At 51.7% G+C, this 24,648-nt stretch overlaps 1 protein-coding gene across 1 annotated transcript in view; it reads right to left on the bottom strand.

The window, feature by feature from the left end:
• The window catches only part of LOC104142785 (otoferlin-like), a 186,984-nt gene that overhangs the window by 13,437 nt on the left and 148,899 nt on the right, over positions 1 to 24,648 (bottom strand). The window contains 23 exon segments of the mRNA XM_068936385.1: positions 970 to 1,031; positions 1,034 to 1,099; positions 3,486 to 3,552; positions 4,631 to 4,774; positions 5,234 to 5,263; positions 6,663 to 6,805; positions 7,611 to 7,773; positions 8,065 to 8,226; positions 9,545 to 9,664; positions 10,463 to 10,624; positions 11,168 to 11,302; positions 12,649 to 12,773; positions 13,148 to 13,337; positions 13,726 to 13,878; positions 15,349 to 15,465; positions 16,313 to 16,403; positions 16,877 to 16,977; positions 17,561 to 17,681; positions 20,876 to 21,059; positions 21,556 to 21,664; positions 22,111 to 22,334; positions 23,063 to 23,249; positions 23,608 to 23,794. Of these exon segments, the coding sequence (XP_068792486.1) occupies positions 970 to 1,031; positions 1,034 to 1,099; positions 3,486 to 3,552; positions 4,631 to 4,774; positions 5,234 to 5,263; positions 6,663 to 6,805; positions 7,611 to 7,773; positions 8,065 to 8,226; positions 9,545 to 9,664; positions 10,463 to 10,624; positions 11,168 to 11,302; positions 12,649 to 12,773; positions 13,148 to 13,337; positions 13,726 to 13,878; positions 15,349 to 15,465; positions 16,313 to 16,403; positions 16,877 to 16,977; positions 17,561 to 17,681; positions 20,876 to 21,059; positions 21,556 to 21,664; positions 22,111 to 22,334; positions 23,063 to 23,249; positions 23,608 to 23,794 (3,043 nt within the window).

The following is a 24,648-nucleotide window of genomic DNA, read 5'->3' as shown; positions in this document are numbered from 1 at the left end:
TGCTGCCATGAGGCATGTTGGGTTTCAGCCCCACATACAGCAGCTGGTTGGGCACTCAGGATGCCAGTCACCTCAGGAGCTTTAGACATCCACTGGCTGAACATGGGAGCTGCCTGATCAAATGGGGGCATCTCTGGATGGACAAATCATACAGTCATATGGGAACCGAGGTGGGAAGGGACCACTGGCATTCAAAGTTAGAGAAGCTTGCCCAGGGTCAAGCTCCTATGTCTCCAAGGACTGAGAGCTCTGCAAAGTTGCAGCACACTCATGATGAATCAGTTCATTGTAGGAAACAAATGATGCTTTATGTCCAACAGGAATTTCCTTTGCTGCATCTTGCGTCCATTTCCTTCTGCACTCTCCTTTGTCCTCTGCCATATCCCCCTGCCATGTACCATCAGGTACCTGAAGATGACAATTCAATCCCCCATTCACCTTCTCCTCTCCAAGCTCTCAGCCTCTTCCTCTTCTTGTATGCCACGTCCTCCAGACCTGTGACCAGCTCCAGACCTGTGACCACACCGGTGGCTTCCACCACTGGACTCACTGCAGTAGGTCAGTGTCTTCCTTGTGCTGGGGAGCACCAGTCAGGACAGAGAAGCCAGAAGGGATCTGACAAGTGCCAGAAAGAGGGGAAGAATCCCTCCCCTCAACTCGCTGGCCAACTCTTGCTAACACAGCCCAGCATGCACTTGCCCTTCACTGCTAGAAGGGTTCACTGCTGACTTTTCCTGTCCCCAAGGACCTCAGGTCCTTTCCTGCAAAGCTAGTTACCCTGAACTCTCCGTCTATGCAGAGAATTTGACAGTCCCAAGGCACATCTCACCCAGTGCTAGATACCCCTCACACAGGTGAGATGCATCCAGCAGGGGTGTTTTCCACTGTGTTTTCCACATGGCTAGGATCTGACTTCCATCCTGCTGCTGAGCAGGCAGAGCCTCCTCCTCCCCCTGCCAACACACATACCTTCAGTTCATCAATCTTCGGCTTGTTCTGCTTCTCAGGAAGCTCAGAAGCTCAGCGGCTCACTGCTGCTTCTCCTTGCTCTTCGCCTGACCCTTGGAGCCTTCCATGGGAGAGTCATCCGGTTTGATTTCTGAGTCCAAGGGGAAGCAATGGGGATGGAGGAGATGGAAACGAGGGTGAGGTGGAGCAGGGGAAGACAGGGAAGGGGAACATGATCACAGGCACTCAAACAAGAGGAACATGAAAGCTGACAGCTGCTACTGCCTGCAATTTCCATCTCAGTCCCACAGAAACCCTTCAACCTCTCTCCTCTCTTTCCTCAGCTCTGGCCATTGCTACCCAGCTCACAGCATTTCCAGGAGCCCACAGATCTCCGCGTAGGGAACTCCCACAGTTGACCTGAGCAGGAGTCATTTGGAGGACTACGAAACATGGACTGAGAGCCTAGGCTCTGCCTAGTTTCAACAGCACTGAAAATATCTGATCCTGCCCATAGCACCTTCTTGTCTTCTTTCCACTTGTCCTGCTGGGCTGCTAGTACAACACCCTTCCCAGTCTTCCCTGAAGGGCTCATTTCCCCATCTCACTCTGGTCTCCGCTACGTCCTTTGAAGCTGACAGCGATGGCGTTGGAGAAAAGAGAAGGGAGTGAAAAACATCAAGGGCACCTGGCTGGGCCCTGCTAGGTGCGCCCATGGAAGAGAATACTTCCTGTGCCTAGACCCCTGACATGTGCGCAGCTTGCAGAGCAAAACCCCTGCCTAGGTGTGGCTGAGGTGACAATGCTTGAAGCTCAGTGCCAAAGCACAGACTGCTGCTCTTCAAGGGTGACGCCAATGACTAGCTGCAACAACAGGCTCTTAAGATCTCTCTCTCTTCAGAGCAGTCACCAGCCAAGGACACAGTACAGTCTACCTAGAAAGGCATGCTCAAAGGAGGCTGCACAACACTGCACGCTTCTCCCACTCATGTGCAATCCCCAGCCCTCACTGCCTCTATCCCGCCAGCTTTCATGGCTGCTGCGCAAGGCAGATGAGAACAGACAGATGACAACAGATAAACCTTTAATGTGGAAGAGGAAAGCAGGAAGGAAGGGCAGTGTAAAAGGGGAAAGTGAACCCTGCTCAGAATGACTGACAGAGAACGAGGAGGCATACAAGGACACCCCCCCAACAGCTCTGCTACTACAGCAAGCCCAGGCAGAAGCTGCTCAGAGTCATCGCCAAGCTCAGCAGCACCTGGCCTCATCTTTCTCATGATACAAAGGCTAGTCTTCCAACAGAAGCCAGACTCTCTATTTTTCCCACCTAATGGAGTCTGCATGAACAGGACAACCACCCCCTCTCCTCTGAATTCACGACCTATGGAGAGCAGGGGAAGCAGGCAGCGCTGGGAACTCAGTGCTATCTGCTGCTACCCTTCTTTACTCCACTGCCCATTTAGTCCATAGGGTGGCCCTTTGCTGAGCCCCTACGCAGAGGCTCCTAACCTTCTCCCTCTGCCCATTCCCATCTCAGTCTTCATGACTGAGCTGGCCAATCATGGCTCCTCAGGGAAACACTCACCAGCCCTGCTTACCAGGGACTGCCAGAGAGCCTGCAGGGTGGACAAGGTCACCCTTGGACAGCAGGTCCCAGCTCACTCATGTTCACAGCCCATAGTACTCTTGGTATGAAATTGGCCTCACCCAGCTTGAGGCATCTGCAATGCCCCATCTGAGCTACTCTCCCCCAGACTCCTTGAGAGAAAAACACACTCAGGGCACACTTCATCTCAGGACAGTATCTAAAATAGGTCAGAGAACTGGCCCTGAAAGGCATAGTTTTCTCTACTGCCCATTCTAGAAAACCAGAACACAGACTACACTTTCACCTTTAGATCACAGACTACACTTTCAGATTACACTTTTTTTTTTAAACAGATCACTCTTCAGCTTTACACTGAAGATAAAAGCAGTCAGGTTAGATGGATCCCAAACATCTTGCCTAGTTGACTCTTCCCTGGCAAAACTGGGGCAAAAGGAGGCCTCCATAAAGCCTCCCTCATGGTGACGAGGGAAAACCCTGCAAATGCGATATTAACGTATCTGTTCTTTGCTGTTCTCAATAGACTTTGAGCACACAGCCTTGCAGCTCTATAAACGCATGGGCAAGGGGATGCGACTACTAACTTCTGAAGGCACAAAAATGCCTTCAGTCAATAACACAGATCCTAGTCACTAATCTCATTACTTCCACACAGCCTTCCTTCCAGCAGGGATGAGCTGGAGGTTGCCACAATGCCACACTCGGACTGGGAGTCCCCTGGCATTTGCAGCCTGATACGTCAGCCCAACACAATCCATACCAGGTCTGCATTCACAAAAATTGATCCCGCCTGGAGATATGCAACACAGCACGAGTATCTGACTGAGCAGAAGAGCAATTGCATGCTCGGAATTGGGTGCCCAAGCACCAAAAGGAACTCTGGTCCTACCCTTCCCTGCCCCGTTTCCTCCCTTGCTTGCAAACAGCTCACCCTCAGCAGTCTCCATTCCCTCCTCCTCCTCTGCTTCTGCTGCGGCTGCTTCCTGCTGCCAAAGTTGCTGGGGGAGAAACAAAATGAACAACGAGCGGCCAGTTGCACTGAGCTCTCTGTGCTCATTGAAAGTGCCTAGCTTAGGGGTCGCAGCTCTCCCTTTCTCCTTTGAGCTCTCCCTTTCTCAACACAGTCTTCAACAGTGACACTGCTAAATAACTGTGCTCTGAATACAAACGAGACACAAAATAAGTACACTCAAGGAAAAGAAACCCTGCTCAGCTCTGCCAGGTGAAAGCCTGGTTGACAGTCAGGCAAGGCTGGCGAGAAAAGCAGCATGGCCCCAAGCCTTTGGCCACAAGGCTGCCCCGGTCTCTGCAAGAACAGCCTATTGACAGCTAAAGTACTTTTACCTCTCTCTTGCACTTGTTTAAATTGTGTGTCCATCCAGGAAGCTGGACAGAGCCCAGGCAAGTGGGGATGGCTCTAGGGTATCCAAGGAGCAGTTCCCAAGGCCAGGGATGTTGCCAGTGCAAAGAGCCTTTAGTTTTAGGTGGTTCTGTGTAACAGCGGAGGATCAGGCCCCACAGGAGAAAAGAAACACCCTCTCCCTCACTGTACAATTTTTCAGCACTGGTACGTGAGCAGGAATTCTCACAAAGGCAGGGCTCAGCCATGAGCAGGACTGTGTACAAGGGAGAGTCTCTCGCAGGGGATGGGGCAGGAGGACGTGTCTATGTTTGCATGGCATCCTTGTGCACTTGGGCAGTTCGCAGCTGAGACACTGGGAAGACGACTGGGCTGGTACCAGAAAGGGAAACGGAATGAGCACCTGGCTGGCGCAAGCCCACGTGCCCCTTACCAGCTCGGCAATGATCAGGGAGGCAACAGACAGAAACAGCAGCTGATCGCTGCTTTTCTACCACCCCATTTTTCACACTGGGGATGGGGACTTCAATACACATACTTCCCCTCCTTCCTTAGGCCAGTGGTCCCAGCCTTAGTGCTGGGAATGGGCACTGTTTGCATTTCAAAAGCAGTCCACTGCTGTGCTGTCCCAACAGATGTTGGGACTGTGCTGTTCTGCTGGAAATAGCCCAGACCTTGCAGGCAGGGAACATCTTCCTGCACCCCCCTACATGCACCCCTCCACTGCTCTCAATTGAAGCAAAATACTTGGACCACCAGTCCAGCATGCTCTCATCCGGCTCCTCCTCTTCTCCTTCCTCTCCTCCTCCTGCTCCTCCTCCTCCTCCTTTATTCTTCTTTTTCTCCTTCTCTTCCTCAGACTGCAGGAACAAAGGAAGCAAAGACAGAGGAGAAGAGGGATCAGATGGAAGCGAGATGTCTCTCAAAGGGCCAAGGTGATAGGTAAATCCCTTGAGAAGGCAGAACCCTGTATCATTAGCACCTGCCACCTTTCACAACAGGCTCTGAGTAGCAAAGGGAGCTGCCCAAGGCTCCAGAGAGACAGTGTCAGAGTCCTAAACCAGAGATGTCCTGACTTCTCCACCATCCCTTTCACTCATGCATTTTCCAGGCTGAAGCACCTGAAGCTTACATGGTACCAGGCCCCCCTGTCCCAGCAAGGTATCCTGAGCCCGCTCAGTGCCTCACCATTAAGCCTTTGGGAGGTGGTACCACAACCACATAGTTGTGGTGGGAATAATCATCATGCACACTCGCAGGGTGCTGTCTCTCCTGCTCCTCCCAGCCCAACTATGCTCGGAAGCAGATCCGTCACTTACCACCTCCACCTTCACCACTGCATCCGAGTTCTGCCGCCAGGGCTAAAAGGGAACAGGGAGAGGGAACAGCAGGCTAGTGGGCAACTGCACCGCCAAAAGGCAGCAGAGTACAAATGCACACAGACACACACGTGCACAGTGAGCTGCGAGAAGTCACAAACAGCTCCCCACGGTTGCAGGAAGCAAAGGCCTTGAAGGAACAGCCCTGGCTGGGAAGCTCTGCATACAAGGGAGACGTCTGCTGGGACACATCAAACCCATCTCCTCTCGGGAGAGCTCTGCTAATGAAGAACCCCAATCCCAAACAATGAGAGCACGGGCCTGGAAAGATACCTGGGCCTTCAGTATGGATAAAGACTGCTTTGCTCCCTTGGAGCTTCTTTTTGTCTAGCTAAGGAGGCTTGCAAGTTTTTGTGGTACATTTCCCGAAGCCAACAAGCATGGGCATGCCAGGGCTTTTCACACATGCACACATGCTCTGGGGGTCCTCTTGAACACAGCTGGGCCAACAGACTCCTTGTGAATGCAAATGCAAGTGACAAGAGTTTTTTGTGCACCTGCTAGGAACTCTAGGTAGAGGTGCATTTGTAAATCCACCAAGGACTTGTGGGTTGTACGGGTGTGTGTGTGTTTATGCACATGTGCATCTGTGCAGAAGTGGCTTTGTATGTGCTGTGGTCTTTCTGTAAATGTGCCCAGGAGGGGCCATGGATATGCATGCACATTTGGAGCCTGCAATGTGCCCATAGGCACATGTATGCACACGTGCTGCTTGCCTGCAGAGGAGGACATGTCCCTACAAAGGGCTTCCTGTAGAGACACAGGCATTTCTTTTGGTAGAGAGCGCTCTGGAGTAGACAGCTACAGGAGGGTGCTCCAATTTCCATTCTGGGCAAGAAAACGGTGACAGGCTTATTCAACACGTGAGCAAAGTCTGACTCCTCGGGGACACATTGCTTGTCCCATGTGTAGACTGCTGATTTTTCAGGGCAGACCCAGTAGGTCTAAAGGGCTCTGGCTGCATCAGGATGACTCTGTGTGCCTGGATCAGCCCTGTGCCACATGCATCTGAGGTGCATGCATCTCGAGTCTGCACCATTCACAGAACGATGGTTCAGACAGAGCAACACAGGGGCAGGGTTATGCTCATGGGGGCTCATTCCTATTTAACTGTCTTCACAGGAAAACATACCAATACCTCATTTTCTTAGCCCAGGACAGGCTGTCTTGGGGCAGCAAGCACCAGCTGAGTTCAGCCAGGACAGGACAGGACGTGACTGATTAGTACAACTAACTATGACCCCAAGGCCTTTAATTCCAGGCATCAGTCCAACTACATGCCCAACAGCACAAGGTCGCCTCTGCTTGCGGGGGGATCAACCAGTTATTGACAATGCAGTGAAGACAGACATGCTAAAGTAGTGCTGACACACGGATACTCAGCTTCCAGCTTCACCATGGTCTCCATCTTCTTGATGGGAACCTCAGGTTCCACCTTGACAACAAGCTCCCCCGTGGGGCAAGAGGGAGAACCTCTGATGGCCATTGCCAGAGAGCCATTGAGCAGTTCAACTGGACAGAGGACAGAGAAAGACAGACAACAAGAGAGAAAGGATAGTGCAGAGTGGAAACTGAGAGCTCAAGTGCGATCCTACAGGATTCGGACAGGAGTGGCGTGTGACCCTCTTGTTCAGAGAAGGACCAAAGCAGGGAAATTAGTACACTGGTTGGGATTCAAACACTGGCCACCTCAGTGCCAGGAACACTGCTGGTCTTGCTGCTGTCCCCATGACTTTTCAGGTCTCCTTGCTATAAACGTCCACAGGGAAGGCACCTCCACCTAAGCAAGCCATCCCAGGCTCTCGTTATAATCGCCAGAGATCTAAGTAATTCAGTCTAGTCTAGAGCACAAGGCCCGTGCCCTGGACAGAAAAGCTACTTGCAATGACACAACAATGAGTCCAGCCCTCCAGGCTGCATTAAGTGTATTGACTATATCTCTTCCACGGGAGCCTGAGCTGTCTGTCCTGAGCAAATTCATCTCCCAGTCCTAAGGAACAGTTGGAGATTGTAGAGCCATGGAAACACAGCTGTGTTAGTGGTGAACCAGGCTTTCTTGTCTGACAGGTGTCAGGAAGAGTAGGCAGTTATCACAGTGAGACCCATGGATCAAACCAATCAAAAGGCAACGATGACCTCATGCCCCAACCCCTTGATGTGAACCTTGAATCCTAATTCATTTAACAACCAAGCAGACAATGCCCCATAGTCCTTACAACCCACTACCCATCTCCCTTCTTTTCTATATCGCTCACTCGTGTGCAGTGCCCCACCAATGACCCACACCAGCCTGTCCCTCTTGGCCCAAGCCTGGTACCTGTCATATTCCAATGGTGGGCTGCCTTCTCTGGTGGGCGACAGATGAACTTTCAGACGGAGCTGACAGCACGGGACCCCACTAGGGTATAACGCCCAAAAGCCCGGCACTCCACCACTCGGATGTGGAGGGGCGGGTGAAGCAGTTCATTCTCTGGGAGGTCCTGGAAGCAAAGGGGTCCTAGTTATCAAGGGCTGCATGTAGGCTACAGCATGTCTATTGTGGTGGTTGCCAGTAGGGACTCAAAGAGAGATCATGTTGGAGGAAGAGGTCTCATGTAACTCCAGCAGAGCTGGGCCTGGGAGCCATCACAGAAAGGGGATCCCCAACTAGGCTGGAGATCACTTCCTTTACTATCGTGGGCAAACGGAAGCAAGGGGCCAGCAGCCACAATTTGAGCTCCAGCCAAGCCTGGATTTTGGCCAAGGGCTCAGAGGAAAGAGGCAACACTCACCACTCCCAACCGCTTGACTGAAGTGCTGAAGTTGGCGCTTTTCTTGTAGTTCTGGATGAGAGCTGACTGGACCCCCTTTCCAGTACACTCAATGTCCACACGGGGCCACTCCACCTGAGCCACGTTCACTCTCTTCAGGTCTCTGAGTCCCCAGAACAACATCTAGGGCAGCAGGAGGAGGAAAGGCATACAGGTGAGAAGAACTGCCCCCAACTGCTGCCAGACCTCTTTGCTGGAGCCAAAGGAGTTGGCTTTCCTCATCCCCTGGGAGCAAGGATCCCTCACGGCACACAAAATCACCTGGGCAGCAATGGAGCCCTCAAGCTTCTTTTCCTTCTCCATGCGGCTCTGGCATGCAGCATGCTCTCTCACTGACCCCACACAAACCACCCCATGACTCACCTGCAACAGCCTAACATCTCCTTTCCGATGCCCTCAGCACTCCTCTCCTAGCCCTCTTCTGCCCTCAGACTCCATAGAGCAGGACCACATCAGTTTAGTTTAGCCCATCTGCAGTGGCTCTTCATTCAGCACTGGCAGCATTTTGTCAGAAACAGGGAAATGACTGCCTCCTCCCCTTTCCTTTCTTGGGATAATTAGACAAACACCATGATTAAAAGTCCCCCTGAAACGAGCTTTTTCCACCTCCTGTCCCCCCATGGCCATATTCACACTGCGCACCAGAGGAATAGTATTTCTTTGACCAGATGAAAAAGTCTGCAAAACGTGGACGTAGGATCTCTTTAGAGCCCCTGGGGATCCGATCAGCAGCATCTCCTCCTAGCAGAGACACCTACAACAGCCGGGTGAGTCATGCACCAAACCTCACTGTCTCTATTGCCCACATCACCATTGTCTACCAGGTCAGCCTAGGGTGAGGAGCCCTGATGGATGTGTCACCATATCTCACTAGAGAGAAGCAGCAGGCATCCTGTCCTTGATGTCCAAGATAGGTCAAATGAGCTTCAGGCTACCAATCTTGGGTTTTTCCCCTCCCACCAATACTAAGGGAGAGTCAGCGTGACTACTTCAGGTGTAGGTGTACACCCCTAATGTGCATTCCTCTGAATTTCAGACCAAGTGCCCTCTACTGCAGCTCCTAGGCTTGCTATGGTGCCCACAGTTAAGAAAGCAAGCAAGTAGTAATCCAGTCATCCTGCTTTTTTTTTTTTTTTTTTTTTTTTTAGGGCTGCTGCAGCTTAACTCCCTGTGCAGCTAGTACAGGCAGGTCCTTGCAATCCAAACATCTGGCTGTAGGTGCTTAACTTGTCATCAGAACCTCTAAGATCCCTCCTGGCCTTCAAACACCCACTGACAGAGTCTTCTGCCTTACATCACCCTCGCCTAACAGATGGAGCCCTCATAACGGGATCTGGTCGAGGCCATGACAACACAGTACCTTCTGCTGTGTAGCCATCTGGCTGCGCAGCATTCAAGTCTGGCGCCCCAAGACGAACCCCTCTGCTGTCAACGCATTTGCCTCCACTCTGTATTTACTCAGCACCAGACGAATCCCCAGTGGCACTGGCAGGATGGGACCCCTGTCAATGCCTGTGGGTCCATCGACACGAGGCAGGTCTGACTTGCCCCCAGCTCCAATCTGGAAGAGACGCATCACGGATTAAGGTCTGCTTTTTTGAACTGGGGGAACCGGCACACCCTGCTCTCCTGCACTGGGTCTGTAGAGTCTTAGACGATTCAGCAATCCACTGACTGTACAGTACAGGCACTTTGGGAAAAGGTGTTCATAGGAGCAGAAGAGGTGGTGCTATGCTTCCACACAGGGCACATTCAGCAGCAAAGCAAACTTCCAAGCCCACCCACTAGTGCAGCTGACAGGCTGATACGGACAGGCTTTGGCCAGCTCAAAGCCTGAGCAAAGCCAGCAGGTCTCTACTCCACCACCTTCAACCACTCCAGGCATCTCCTGCTCTGTCTAGTCAATGGAAAGAGAGGGATACCTACAGAGAGAGATTAGCCCCCACCCTGAGCTCCTTGTCAAAGATGCTTAGCATACACCATCTTCCTCTATGAGAACTCACACCCCTTTTACCTGGGACCTTCCCATTGACATCTCTTGAGAGAACCAAGACTCCCAATGACAGCTTCCATAGCCCAGGGATGTTGCAGAGACTTTGTGCTGCTGCAACGCTTTAGTAGGGTTCCCTGCCAGAAAGAAGCTGGCATTCATTGCACACCAGCATAACTCTGCAGGAGCTGCCCTCACACTGAGCTGCGAGTAGCTATACTACACCCTGCTAGCTTTTCTAGGATGCATGAACTAACCACTCTTTGCAGCACCTCAGAAACAGAAGCATGGATTAAACGCGGTTCTCCCCCACACCCCCTCCCGCTCTCTTCCCTCCCTCGGTCTGGGATGGCTCTGTCCAGCTGCTACCTGCAGTAGCTCAAAGGCAGCCAGCAGGTCGCCTGCTGTGGAGTTGCCCCGGTATATCTGGTAGCACTCCAGCTGCGGAGGGAACCGTGGAGGGCAGTACTGTTCATCTGACATCTTCACCACAGGTTTGGCAAAGGTGCGGCCCATCAAGTCAGCTTTGCCCTGGCCAGGCAAAGACAGCACTCGCGTTTTTAGCATCGGGCTTCTTGTCTGCCTTGAGAGACCAACCAAAGGTCTCCACAGTTAGCCCCACAGCACTCCCCAGTGTGGGCAGAACAGGATCAGTCTGCTGCACGTACGTGACCAAAGCTCAGTGCCACCTTCCACTGGTGCCTTTCCATCCACAAGGCCTTTCCTAATGCACCAACTTCTTTAAGGAAGGTGAAGGAGGTGGCCCAGGGTTGGGGCAGCAATGAGGCCAGGACTGAGCACTGCTCTACAGGGAGAGACTACAGTAATATATCCTTGCCTCCAGCCTCACCTGAACTCTTGCTTCTGGCTCCAAACATAAGACACCAAGGAGTGCAAGAGATCAATTAGCAGCAGAGGCTCCTAGTTTCTTCTGTGCCCTGGGAAACAGGGAGGAAACATCTTCCACAGGTCAGGAAAAACATTTCTTCTCACATCTGCTGCACCAGCTGCCTTGCCAGGAGTGATCTCAGTACCTGAATCAGAAATGCTTTCCTCTGCTGAGATTCATCTTACCACTGTGTCCTGCTCATAGATCTCAATGACAACTATGGGAGGGTCGTCCCGCATTTCGTGAGCTTCTCCATATAGCTCCACATTGTCAAAGACCAGCAGCTGGTCCCAGCTTGGGCAAAGGCTTTCATTGAGAACCTGGAGGAACAGAAACAGCATTTACCACTACAGCTAGGAGTAGCAGCCAGGGCCTAAGGCTCTGAACAACGGGAGCAGAGAGGATATTGATCTCCGTTTTCCTGCACCAGGACTTTTGCAGCGCTGCGAGCAGCGGGGAGGTTACTTTGAAAATATGAGGGGATTTATCTTGGGCCACATTACATGTCCACAACATAAAGGCTCCCTTACTTCATGGTAGGCACCCCAGGATCCCTGACTAGGGAGGGGAGAGAAAAGAAATCTCTTTATGGCACCGCTTGTCTCTTCCTAAGGTGTATGGCTAAAATAGATGAGATGTATTTTGTCTTGTAAAGGTCCTTTTCTCCCCACTGCTTATTCAGAGAATTGAGGCAGCCCTGATGCAGATGTGGACACTGTGGCAGTCTGCAGTCTATTGGGTATTAATGCTATTGCCAAGCAGTGCTTTGGATCACAGATATTTACTGGATCATACTGTGAAGGCACCTGGGGCTAAACCCATTAGAGGGTTGATGGCTTATGGGGCAAGAGACAGGAAAGAGCCACATTAGGATCTGAAGCCTGATCCAAAGGAAGGGGAATTACAGGTCTAACTCGCTTGGCAGATCTTGACCCAAGATACTTGCAGCTCCCAGAGTTCACCCCTTGCTCTGATGGTCTAATTTTCTCTGCCTGAGCATCTGCTTCCTTCTGTCAAATCAGGACAAAACAGTACCCTGCAAAGGGGTAGCCACAGGGATGACCCCATTTCCGTGAATGACCCCAGGCCTGGCCTGTCTGAGCCAGGCCACAGGCTGCAACTTCAGTGCTGGCAGCACCGGTAGGCTGGCGCTTGCTCTGCAGGCAAGTGAGCCATAGCGCATCTCCCATGGACTCTCCCAGGAAAAAACAGCAGGCAGGCACAAATTATTCCCAGCTTCCACAAGGTTTGCTAAAGCTCGGCAGCCTTCAGCACAGGAAGAGATGGCACAGAAACACCTCCTGCTTCCTGTAGGGTCCAGTTTCTCTTCACCAGGCAGCTGAAAGCTCAGTCACACAGAAACGGGGTGGCTGTGTGCTTGTGCCCAGGGACATGCAGTGAAAGGGCTGTTGGACTTGCCTGCAGCTGGGGAAGAGACTTCCAACAGGCTTCCTTTGGGTGCAAGGTTGCTCGAGATAGCTAGTCAGGCCCCAGTGCTATGGCTGCTTTCGCACCCCAGGACCCCACGGTCAACCTGATCCATGATTCTGCAGGAGTCAGGAGACCCAGCCCCATGGCAGGGCAGCAGGATGGACAGATGATACTTGTCCTATCACATTCAACCCCAGGGATTGCCCACTCCTCCAGGTCAGGAAATAGTGTTCACCTCGGTGCATTGGCTCTGCGTGAGGAAGACGACTCGGGCAAAGGGAGCCAAAAGGCCACTACTCTCAGCAGCAAACAAACTCCTGGCCTGGTACATGTGGGCTCGCAGCTCAAACACCTGCTTCTCTGTGACAGAGAGAGGGGGAAGTGAGACAGCTTGGGATGCATCCCTGGAGCTTAGCCATGGAGAGCAAGGTCTCAGAGGCACACTTTTGCTCAGGGCCAACACGGATGAAGGAAGTCGGCTTAAAGCATGGATCCTGAATGGATATGGACTTCTTCAGGGTCCTGCTCACGATGTGCAGAATGACAGCTGGGAATGGGGTAAGGAGAAGGGTGCAGAAGTCCCCCACCCCAGCTCCCCATGGGAACAGTGGGAGACCTCAGACTGGCACATGTGGAAGTATTTCCCATATTTCCCCCTCAGTTCCTGCAGGTCCTTGGCCCAAGTGGTGTTGAACCAGGCTCCCGCCTGCCTTTTCCATAGCCTGCCCTCTTACTCGTGTAAAGGAGGCTGATGCGTGGAAAGGATGGCAGGTTTGGGCCTCTGGCTGTCATCTTCTCCTCAAAGCCACAGGGCACGCCGCTCAGGAAGTCGTTGCGCTGCTTGTTGAGGCCCAGCCACAAGTAAATCTCCATCTTGGCCTGAACTGTCCAGCCTGCAGGTCCAAAGCCCCTCTTCCCAGGTAGCTGGGCACAAGGGACAAGAGAGTTTACAGGGACATAGGAGAGGCCTTAGAGATTGGACAGACCACCTCTTGCAGTGCCCACCACCTTCTGCGGCCTCACCTTGTACCGCTGCTCCTTAAACCCAGGGACCCACCCCTTATCATTCTGGATCATGTCCGCTACTCTTTCTCATGCATCATGTTCTTCCCAGCACACTGGCTTCCTCTTCTCAAGCCACTAGCTCCCCTCCCAGCAAACTCAATAGGACATCTCTCTCCTTCCAGACCTCTATCACCTACCAGACCCATCTGGTACCCAGCTCTCATCTCCACCCCCATCCCCCCCATTCTGTCTCTGCTTCACCTCCCTCCTTGTGGTTTCAGCTCCCCCAAGGAAGACGGGCAGGCACCTTGAGGAAGACGGTCTTCACTTTGGCCCAGTCCTTTCCCATCTCCTCATCCACAATGCAGCAGAGAATATCCTTGCAAGGGAGACGCCTGTAAGCAATGCGTTTGTTGTTGCTCATCATCCAGATGAAGAGGTCAGCAATGGTGTGCTGGGGCTGTGAACACCAACAAAGAGCCCTGTCAGCATCTTAGCCCTTTCTGACCCCTGACACACCGGCAAGGTGAAGCCTAGCAGGAAAGAAACTGGGATTTACATTTGTTCTGATAAAATTAAAAAAAAAAAGAGATATTAACTCCAGATTGGAAGGCTGAAGATTTTCCCTTTCTCTTAGTTCAGTGCCCACGAGGACTGTAGGGCAGGTGCCCTGCACTTCCATTCCCTACAATGGAAGCAGCTCCCTCTCTGGACATCTCCTATCATGCCTTAGAGCCTGCTTTATTTTCTGCTGTGGCAAGCCAAAGCAGAGAAAAGAGTTACTTTATAATGGGCTATTTCACCAAGCCTAGGAGCCTCGCCCATATTGGCAAATGAGAACAGCAAGTGCCAAAACTACAACTTCCACGTGGACCAATAACCCCAAATGGCTGCAGCCACACAGACCCAGGTAGAAACTGCACGAATTTCAGAGGAACTGCAATTTTCTGCAGGAAGGAACAAAAGATTTTGCAGAAATAGCATCTTTTTGGAAATTTTGTGAGCAGCTCTAACATATTCGGCTATTAACTGTCACCCATGAGGTGGAGTGAAGCAAGAGTACACCGCAGTGATAACAATTAGATGGCTTCATCTGAAAGCTCTCCAAAGAGCTACCTACTTAACATTTTTCTCTAATTAGCAAAAATCAGAGATGGCTGCAGGCTGCTCACTTGAATATTGGGTGGACATTTGCCACCTTCTGGGGGCTGCTCCCCTGGGGAATTGCACGGCCTTGTCACGGCTCAAGGCAGGCAAAACCATCCTCTAGCTCAACTGCAAGAGGACCCAGTTCTGTTACTGTCTGGGAAGGGCTCTTCAACTTATATTAATGCTCATCCTTCCCAATCCAGGAGCGTATAGGCAAACCTGGGAGGCATGGGGCAGTTTATAGACTGACTATGCAAAGTTGCCAGATGGTGAAAAGTATACTGGTGACCTATTTCAGGCCAGGGCCCTGCCTCAGGCCCTGGGCCAGGCTGGGAAACGCCCCCACCTCAAGGGGTCCCTCCAACCAGCTCCAGGGATGCCCTGTCCAGGGCTAAGCCTGGCCTCACCTGCGGACGGGTTAGGGCTGGGCATTTTGGCTTGGGCTCACGGTGCACCAGGATGGACAGCCAGGGCTCAGTTCCCACCACAGACTGGTTAATTAGCACATGAGATATAACTGGTGTAGTCAGTGGAGGGAAGTGGTCATGCTGCCTTGGCTGAGCACCTCTCTTCAGACCACCTAATAGAAGTCTAAGCACCTGTCTTGACACAGGAGGAACATACAGGTCCTTTAGAAAAGGAGCAGAGCCCAACAAAGGTCTTTTCTTCTTGGACTGGCTCCTTGCAGAAGACCTGTGTCACTAGGGAACTCTCCTGCACGCAGGATTTGCCCATAAGCTGACCCAGCTAACAGGCACTCTCCATGTGGAGGGCAACTCACCTCATCAGCTAACAACCAGAGTTTCTGGAGGAAGTTTTGCACCAGCTTCACCTTGTCTTTCATGGTGGTGTTCTTCACCTGCGAGCACAGAGTCGTGGCTTGCTGACCCATGTTTTCCTGTGATTAAAAGGGAGCCCAGGACACATTGTGAATGAGAGCACAATGGAGCACAGAGAAGGCAAAAGCAGCAGACAGGTCTCCCCGCGTTTAGGAAGGCGTGGTGAGGACACAAATGCCTTAGTCCTGCCACGTGCATCCAGATAATGGTACTTCTGGCGCCCCTTTGTTAACCTCAGCAGGATATAGGAAGGGTCCACAGCACAGAGGTTTCTGCCCCAGCAGGGCCTGCCATGGGACAGAGAGGTGTCAGTTGTGCTTATGGCATTTTGCAGTGGCTTCAAGCCTTGTCTTAAGCATAGCCTCTCCCCTTTCCCTGACTCCACTACAAATCAGCATCTGGCAGTTCAGAAGAGGGGACATAGAGGCTTCCACAGGTCACATTCATCACTCTGTTGTATGCAGCTGGCTAATGAAGCTTCATTGTGTCAGCTGGATAAACCACTTGGTCTTTGCACAGCTCCTTTCCAATAAGTTGGCCTACCAGCTCCAAATACCCAGGCTAGGGTTAGCCCTGCAGCATCTATACTCGGCAGAGTCCCCTACGTTCCTGCTTTCCCCTCTCCTGAACTCTTTGACAATAAAGCGACTCCTTTTCTGCACTCCGGGATTTCTTCCCAATAAAAAGCAGAGCGTGATGGAGGGGACGCAGTGGTGTGGACCCAAGGGTCATGTGGGACCTGTGCAAGACAGGAAGTGCTCTTGGGTCCCCCTCTTTAGCAATAAACCTCAAACCACCAATCCGCAGAGACTGGAAGTCAAGACCCCTAAGGACCAAGGTTCCCTACCGCATTGATGGGGACCAGCCCCATTCCCGAATCTTCCTCCCCAACTGAATCACACTTACCAGCTCCCTCATGCAGGACTCGAGTCTTTCTCGATCCAGCCTCATGCAGGAAGAGTGGTGCTGGTCCTTGTCAGCTAAGGTCACAAAGCACCTGATGGAAAAGCTCGTCAGCATGAATCCTGCGAGAGCCTGCTGGCTCTCTGCAAGCAGCCTTGCCAGGCTGGATCTCTGCTAGCAGTAGGGCACTTGCCTACACGGAAGCGCCCTTGTTCTTTCAGTGTGCGCTGCAATCGCAGCCAAGTGGCCTATTTACACCCAGCACTCAATGACGTGCATGAGGAGAAGGTACCACTCAGGCACTAGCCTGTGGAGGCCACAAGACTGAGTCTGTGTGGCTTTCATCACTGGCTGGGGGTCTTTGGAATTCAGAGGCGAGTACCACCTTGCCCATGCTCCAAGGCAGAAGACAATCAATATGGTGGTGTGCTAAGCCAAGAAAATGATTGCCTGTCATCTCGGAGCATAACGCAAGGGGAGCTCATGCTCTCAGTCCCATGATCTTGCCCATATCCCGGCTGAGAGCACAGGTCTGTGGTGGGCAGCTTTTGCTAGTCTTTTACTCACAAGCACCCACTGCTCAGCTCCTCCAGGACCCCTCGGAGCCAGCGCTCCAGCTGTGGCTTCTCACTCTTGATCGTTTCCTGCACATCACTGAGGCCTTCCTCCTGGAATGGCAATGGGGGGGAAGCAGTGAAGGGGGCAGTGGAGCAGAGCCCCACAGCAGGCTGAGGTTTAGCACCACAGCCACTCCATGAAGAGCAGCCCTGGCACTGCCAATAGCACACACCTGCTTCTTCTCCAGGCTTTCCTGCCACAGAGCTCAGCTCTGGCACATGTTTGGCTGGGGGAGGTTGGCTTCAGTTGATGTGAATTTCACCTCTCTCCACCTGCAGGCATCACAAAGGCTCCTCAGCAATCAGTTCAGGCTACAAAGGAGGCTCTGCCACAAAAGGGGCTCACTCCAGGAGTCCAGGCAGGTAAAGTCTCCCACCTTCCTTCAGCCTTCTGGGGGACACTCTGGGTCTGACCCACACCAAAATTCATTCAACCCCCAGGGTTTGGCCATTCATTCTGTGGAGTGTTTAGTATTGCGGAGCTTCCTCTTTCCTGGCATGAGTTTGATAAAGGCTCTCTGCAACGGTCTGGCCCTGCTTTGTAACAAGCTGCAGAGACATGCAGGGAGCCTGGATGTGCCAGGAATGGCCTACCCCATCCCCTGAGCCAGCTCCATCCCCAGCACATACTGACCACCTTGTCTGCAATCTTGTCCATGATGGTGGCATTATACAGTCTCCGGCGCTGGTCTGGCCACCAGCTCTTGATGTACCTGCAGGCCTTCTTCTCAAAGTATGGCACGTGGAAGCAGTTCCTGCAACAGGAAGCAGAAGGATGTTCTGTGGTAGGACCACTCCCAGACAGGAATGGCCATTGCCCCCCACCTCTCTCAGCATGTCAGAGCGCTGGGATGGGGAAATGGATATACATGAAGTCAGGCCAAGAGGAAAGGCGCTGGGAGTAGCATATATGAATTGCACATTCAAGGACAGAGACTCCATCTCTCCTAGCACCCTTCCACATCTGGAGTACTGTGTCCACGTCTGGGCTCCCCAATACAAGAGAGACATGGAGCTCCTGGAGTGAGTCCAGCAAAGGGCCACTAAGATGATGAAGGGGCTGGAGCATCTCCCCTAGGAGGAAAGGCTGAGGGAGCTGGGACTCTTCAGCCTGCAGAAGAAAAAATTGAGGGGGAATCTCATCAATGTGGACAAGTATCTGAAGGGAGGGCGTCGAGAGGAGGAGGCCAGACTCTTCTGTGTGGTGCCCAGCAACAGGACGAGAGGCAACAGGCACAAACTGAAGCACAGGAACTTCCATATGAATAGGAAGAAAAACTTGCTGACTGTGAGGGTGACAGAGCACGGGACCAGGTGGCCCAGACAGACTGCAGACTCTCCTTCCTTGGAGATATTCAAAAGCATCTGGACACAGTCCTGAGCAAAATGTTGTAGGTGACCCTGGTTGAGCGGAGGTGGGGGTTGGACTAGATGATCCCCAGAGGTCCCTTCCAACCACAACCATTCTGTGATTCCTAGCACCAGACGGGTCCCCACCCAAGTCCACAGCTAGGCCAGCCATGCCTGGGGGGAACTTTCCCCTCCCAGCCAAGGCCCACCCAAACTGCCCCCAGGCATGCCCTGCCTGGGTTAACCCCTGCCTCTGCCCAGGGAGGGTTGGGGCTGCATGCATTGGCCAGGTGCTCCAGTGTGACAGCGCATGCAGGCAGACACCATGAGCGAGCACAAGTGAAACCAAAGCACTAACACCCTATTCTGAAAGCCAGCGAGCATTTCTTATAGACCCCCCTGGCCTTCACAACAGGCAGAGGTCTCTGCTGTTTGCAGAGCTGCCAGATTTCCATTCGTCTGTGGGATGGACGTGGCATGGAGAGACAATAGTCATGGCACAGAAAAGGGGGGGGAAGAGCCAGGATCACAGGCATGCCCTGCAGAACAGGTTCATGCTTCTGGTTTGCCCAAGGCAGCCTGAGCATCCGCTGTGAGCCAGGATTCACCCTGGATAAAGCCACTGCAGATCCTGCTGCAACTGGAATCACCCTTAGGTTACAAAACAGCTTCACTTCATCTTGTGAAGCTATCTGGGTTATTTTTAGCCAGAAGATGTCAGCAGAGTCCCACAGTTGATGGGGAAACTCCCTGTGCTCTGATAAGGCAGTAGGAAAAGCAAAGCCCAGGGGAATACGCTCTGTAAAACATCTGTGCTTTCCATCTCCCTTCTGCATTCACCTTCCCAATGGGCTGCTTAACAAGTGCAGCAACCCCAGGCAGACAGTTCTATCTAGAATGCAAACAGCCTTGATTCAGGTTAGTCTCTTTCATTTCCCAGTTGAATTAAGTCAGTCAGTTAATTTTGATTAGCAACATCTATCTGCTGGTATAATAGTTACAATAATCCACTTTCAATACATCTCATCAGGTTAAATCCGATTAGCCTTCCTGAGTACAAGTCCTTTCTATTCAAATCTTGGCCAGGGATGACGTGCAGCTTAGACATACCAAGACCCAGGTCCTGATCCCATTTGCTTCTGGGCTTTCTGAAAAGCCTTCTGAAGCTCCAGGTGCTTGGGGTAGAAAGCATCGAGTAGACTCACATTTGTAGCTGTCTGGATCATCTGTCTTTTAGGGTAATTTCTACCTGCACATTGCAAAGAATTGCCTCAATTCTACAGATGGAGAAACTGAAGCAGAGAGAACAGAACTCATCTGCCCAGTGAAACTCACCAGTTTTGGCAGTCCCAGGAATAGGATCTACTTTCCCCATATCCTGATTCTCTGACACTGACACACGAGAACGAGGCATGCCAATAGTTAGAGGGAATGGGAATAGACAGACTGACCAAAAGAGAGAGAGAAGCTACAAATCTAGACACTGAAAGGATTTTAAGACTTTTACCCCAAACTCCTGCTAACCCATTCTCATGAACTTCCTCCAGCAGTTTCTGTATCCTCCCCTCTCTGTGTTTGTGACCTCGGCTAGCTTTTCAGATCCCAAGCGATTCCAAATGCACCTTGCCCCAGCACAAATTACCTTAATTACTGAAATCTATGCCTTATTTCAAGGTAGACTTTGCCAATCTCTAAATGGTCTCCATGATGTTTTCGTTATGTCAGGCAGCTAGAGAAATCAAAGACGCAAAGCCCAGGCATCTCCCTCCCTCTTTCCTCCCTGATGGGCAGAAGTGCGTTTGTGCATTCACACATTTGCTGTGGCATCAAAGGGTCCTAGGCAGGGACCTGTCTTTTAGGCTGGTTTTCTGAATGTCTGAAACTTGCATGTGCAGCAGTCCATCTGCTTTTTTTAATGCCAACCAATGATTTTTGAATCCACTGGTTAACTTTCCCCTAACTTGCCACAGAGGTAGAGCGTTAAAGGTGTGGATAGCTAGGAGCGCTGGGCACATAACTGGCTGCGTAGATGAGAGAGGCCCTCTGTAGGGTAGGCTGAGAGGTCAACTCAACCTTTATGAGACAACAGGCAATCGACAAGAGTGCTCAGCACTGTAGGCAATGGCGGTGGGTGTTCAGCTCTTCTTAGCTGTAATACCCAAGATGGGGTCTCTACAAGCACTTAGCTAAGCTCCCTTCACAGGGCACAGAGAGCTAGTGGCGGCTGCTGCTGCTCCTAGGACTGGTTGGCTGAATGACTCTCCAGGTTCCTGGGACTGCACTGACTCCATCTCTGCTGACTCTCGGGGGAGCTCAGATACCTGGCACACAGGCCAACACCTTCGGACAAGGAACTAAGTCACATCTCTCCCCACGAGCTTTTAGGTCTGCTGCTCCCATCAGCCTACAGACCGTTCAGAAACCAGATGCTAATTCCCTCTCCTGCAAGGCAAGGGAGCACACTGCCTGTCTGTTTCCCAGCTGCTGGCAGGAGACAGACCTCTCCTACCTCATTACAACACTGCAATGTCCCTTCCCTCACTTTCCCCTTGCCATGTTCAGCAATGCAGCCCTCTGGTGGCCAGGTGGGCACTCTTACCTGTCTGTGACCAGGGGTTTCATGGGTTGAGATGAGGAAATGGAGACCAGCTCTCCATCCTCATCACCATCTTCCTCACTTGAGTTCTGGAGCAGCTCAGACTCTTCTTCGTCCCCATCCCCTCCATCTTTCTTCCTCCGCAAGGTAGGTTTGGCCATGCCATCAATCTGGTTCCCATAGTTACCTCAGGAAAGAAGTCACAGGGCTATAACTCACACTGGGGTTAAACGGCCTCAGTCACCTGCCTTTAATTCAGGCTGGGGAGCAACTTCCTCTGCAGGAACCATGGGGGACAGTGGAGTTCAGCTTTCTGAAACCCTGACCAGGGATTACAAACTAACAACAGAAATCTGTCCTCTACTCATGCCCCCTTCCAAGCCACTAGAAACATACATCCTTCCTTTGGTGGTTAACCTCTGGAAACGCAAAGCCAGGTGCTCTCAACTGAGAGATGGAGCAGATCCACTGCTGACAGGAGATCACGCAGCAAAGAGCTCATCTGGGGACACGCATGGCTTGTGCCAATGAAGTAGCCATCACCTTCTTCCTAAACTGAGAGCCTCGGATGCTCTGTCAAATGTTAGCATGGAAAGAGGGGGTAAACAGCCTGCTTTTGGCCTTGGCTCCTGCAGTCTCTGCCGGGCATGTTTCAAAACCAACCTCCTCAGAAAACCACCAACCTATTGTGACCTCAAAGTTGATGGGTTTGTCACCAATCTTCCTGTCGATCATGGTAGCTTCCAGGAAGGCTCCAAAGAGGAAGAATTCCTCCATTTTCCCAGTACAGTTCTGCAGGAAAAACCCAGGCAATTAGGATTCAAGGTTAAGGTCAGCTGGATGAACCCTTAGGAGAACAAGCCACAGGGCAGGGGGTCCCAGAAGGCCACATTCGGCACCTTGAACACCTACACAGGCTCTATGAAGGGGAGGTGCCACTGTCTAGGTTTTCATGGAGACTATGAGGGTTTTCTCTCCCTCTGCTCAAGCCTTCTAAGAGATAGGTGTCTGGCTGAACTCGGTGTCTAGGCTCACTGCATGTTCTTTTTGAATGACCATAAAACCTGAAAAAATCTTTGCAAGATTTGTTGTCGTGCTGGGGGATCCAGCACATTTAGTGCAACACTAAATAAAATCCTCAGTCTATGAGACCTGGCATAATTACCAAGAGGACTGAGCAAACTATCACTAACACCCAGCACTTGTCACTGGCAACCGAAGGGTCAGGGAAGACTTACATCGGCAACTGATGGGGCCTGCTCAACTTGCACCTCAGTGGAGCTGTTGATCTCTGGGTTGCTGGTATCCAAGATCTCCACAGCAAGGCTCATCAAAAGCCTGGCCCGGAAGGAGACACCTTCACCCAGACCCTCATTCAGATCCTGGTGCTCATCCATTAGGGTGTAGTTCCGAGTGGAGCCATACATGTTCACCCAGGCAGGGCCAAAGGTGGGCAGGAAGCCTGCAGGAGACCAGACACACACGTAGTGAAGGGGATGTGCAAGAAGGAGGGCATGGCTTTGTCTCAGGGCTCAAGCTGGCTCATGGAATGGCATCACTTCCCTGCTCTGGGTAGGGTAGTACAGGATTGAGCATGCGTGTGTGCGTGCGCGCACATGGAAAATACACACATGCAACAATACATGGAGATGATTTTGTGGTGACAGCAGTGAGGGGGATTGTGCAGCTCACCACGCCAAAGACACACATAACTATTCCGATGGGCAAGCCACCCAGCATGAGGCAACAGAGAGGAGAAACCCTCATTAGCCACCTTCATAGAGCCCTCTCTGGTTTTACATTGGTCCTGTCCACGTGTGCGCTAGTGCATTTGTGTGTGTGTGTGCGTTTGTGCATGCGTGCATGTGTGTGTCTGTGAACATGAGAGCCTGTCAGATATTCATCCATTCATGGCCATGAATTTTCAGGAAGGGCCAATTGTTCTTGGGTGTCTTTTCTTTCAAGTTTCTGACTGGAGGCATGTTATGGGACTTGGTTTTCAGGGAATGGGTGCCCAGTGATCTCAGAAAACCACTGCAGGGAATAAAGGTCTCTCCTACTGGCCACCAAGGAGCAGCTGTCTCCAGGGCTGGGGAAGGAGCCTGGGCTATTTTGCTAACTCTCTGCCAAAGGGAAGTCTCTCTCTACCATGAAGAAGGTGTCTCAGTCCTCCCCTCATATTAGCTTTACCTTTGTCTCCTTCATTAGAGATCTTCCGCAAATCAATGAAATGGGTCCCAATGGCCACATCGTTGACTTTGTCAGAGTCTCGGATCTGGATCTTTATCCTCTTGCACAATGGGGGGAACATTTCTGTGAAGACTATTTGCTCATTCCAGAGAGGCTCATAGCTGCTCTTCTGCACAGATGTCTTCCCCTGCCAAGTGGGAGGAGAAAGCACATGTTTCACAAGGGTCTGAGCCCACAAGCCACCCACCTTCTTTCAGACCTCAACTCCTCCCCTGCTAATGACCATGATAGCAACATGTGTTCTGCTCGGGACTTTCTTCTCCCAAATAGAGACTGCTGGAGACTGCAGACTGATGCAACCCCCTCGTAGTCTGGGCAAGAGAAGGGAACGTGGTACATGACAAACAAGCAGCTTTGTCACACAGTTCAACATCTACATGCCAGGACAGCTGAGATCATCCTTGGCCACGTAGTCCCAAACCTGCATAATGGCTAGCCCTGCTCACGTTATCATGTCACAAAGGTATAGCAAGCAGCTCACTCACCTTCTGCCCTGCAAAGAACACCTGCACATAGGGGTCCACCAAGTCCTTGTTCTCCCCAATGAGAGCCTTCTTCACATTGGCCATGAGGCTGGTGTTCATACGGGGCAGCCCCTCAGCTCGATAGATCTTTATGTAGAAACGAGCCCATTGCCGCTCCGGAGGGACCCCATCTGGAAGGAGGAGGTTCCTGCAACATCAGAAAACAGGACTCAAAACAGCTCCTGGGCCTGGCAGGTTTGTCAGGAGAGACTTGCAGAAGAGGGAGAAGCTGCCTCACTTTTGGAGCACAGGCTGTGAGGAGGTGGAAAGGTAGCCATTTCTGCAGCCCTATATTTTATCATAGTCCTGTTCCTGCCCACCTTCCTGATTCAGGACGGGGAAGGGCGGTTTCATAAGGGAAACCTTATGGCAACACATTGAGGTGCCTCAGAGACAACCTGCATCTTTTTAAAGGGATACAATCATTATCAGCAGTGGAGCCGAGGGGAAGACTAATCTCTACCTAGTTTAGACATCTGCAGCAGCCCAGATGAATGGGATGTTAGAAGGGCCTTTACCTTTGGAAAAGGCCCTCATACCCTGCCAGGGTATAAGGAGAACTGGGGTGGTTATACTGGAAGGAAACTTGAGCTCCGTGAAATGGCTTCTCGTGGCAGGTCTTGCCTCTTCCCTCTTCCCCGAGAGCTACAGAGGATGCTGTGAACAACAATTCTAAAGGAACTTTGTCCGCGATAAAGTGGGATAATAGCATGACTACAGCATGGAACAATAGTCCAAAAGAGTTCACATGCTGCTTTAAGCCCCTTGGTGCCCAGCAAGTCAAGAAGGCTGTACTAGCATTTTCATACTAGCGTGATAAGCTTAGTTGCTGACTACTTGGGCAGAGGCTGAGAGATGGACTTGCAAGTCTGTGATCGCACTTGGAGATATTTAATTGACTTGAAACACTCAGGGCTACAACTACGTTTTAAACTCGCTTGACTCTTCTTGCATGGCCTTTCAGATGCTCTGGGGAGTTGAAGAGCTCTGCCCACTCATGTC

Source organism: Struthio camelus, chromosome 3 (assembly GCF_040807025.1).
Source record: "Struthio camelus isolate bStrCam1 chromosome 3, bStrCam1.hap1, whole genome shotgun sequence".
Lineage (NCBI taxonomy): Eukaryota > Metazoa > Chordata > Aves > Struthioniformes > Struthionidae > Struthio > Struthio camelus.
Note: the sequence above shows the minus strand (reverse complement) of the source record. Positions and strands in the feature narration are given on the sequence as shown.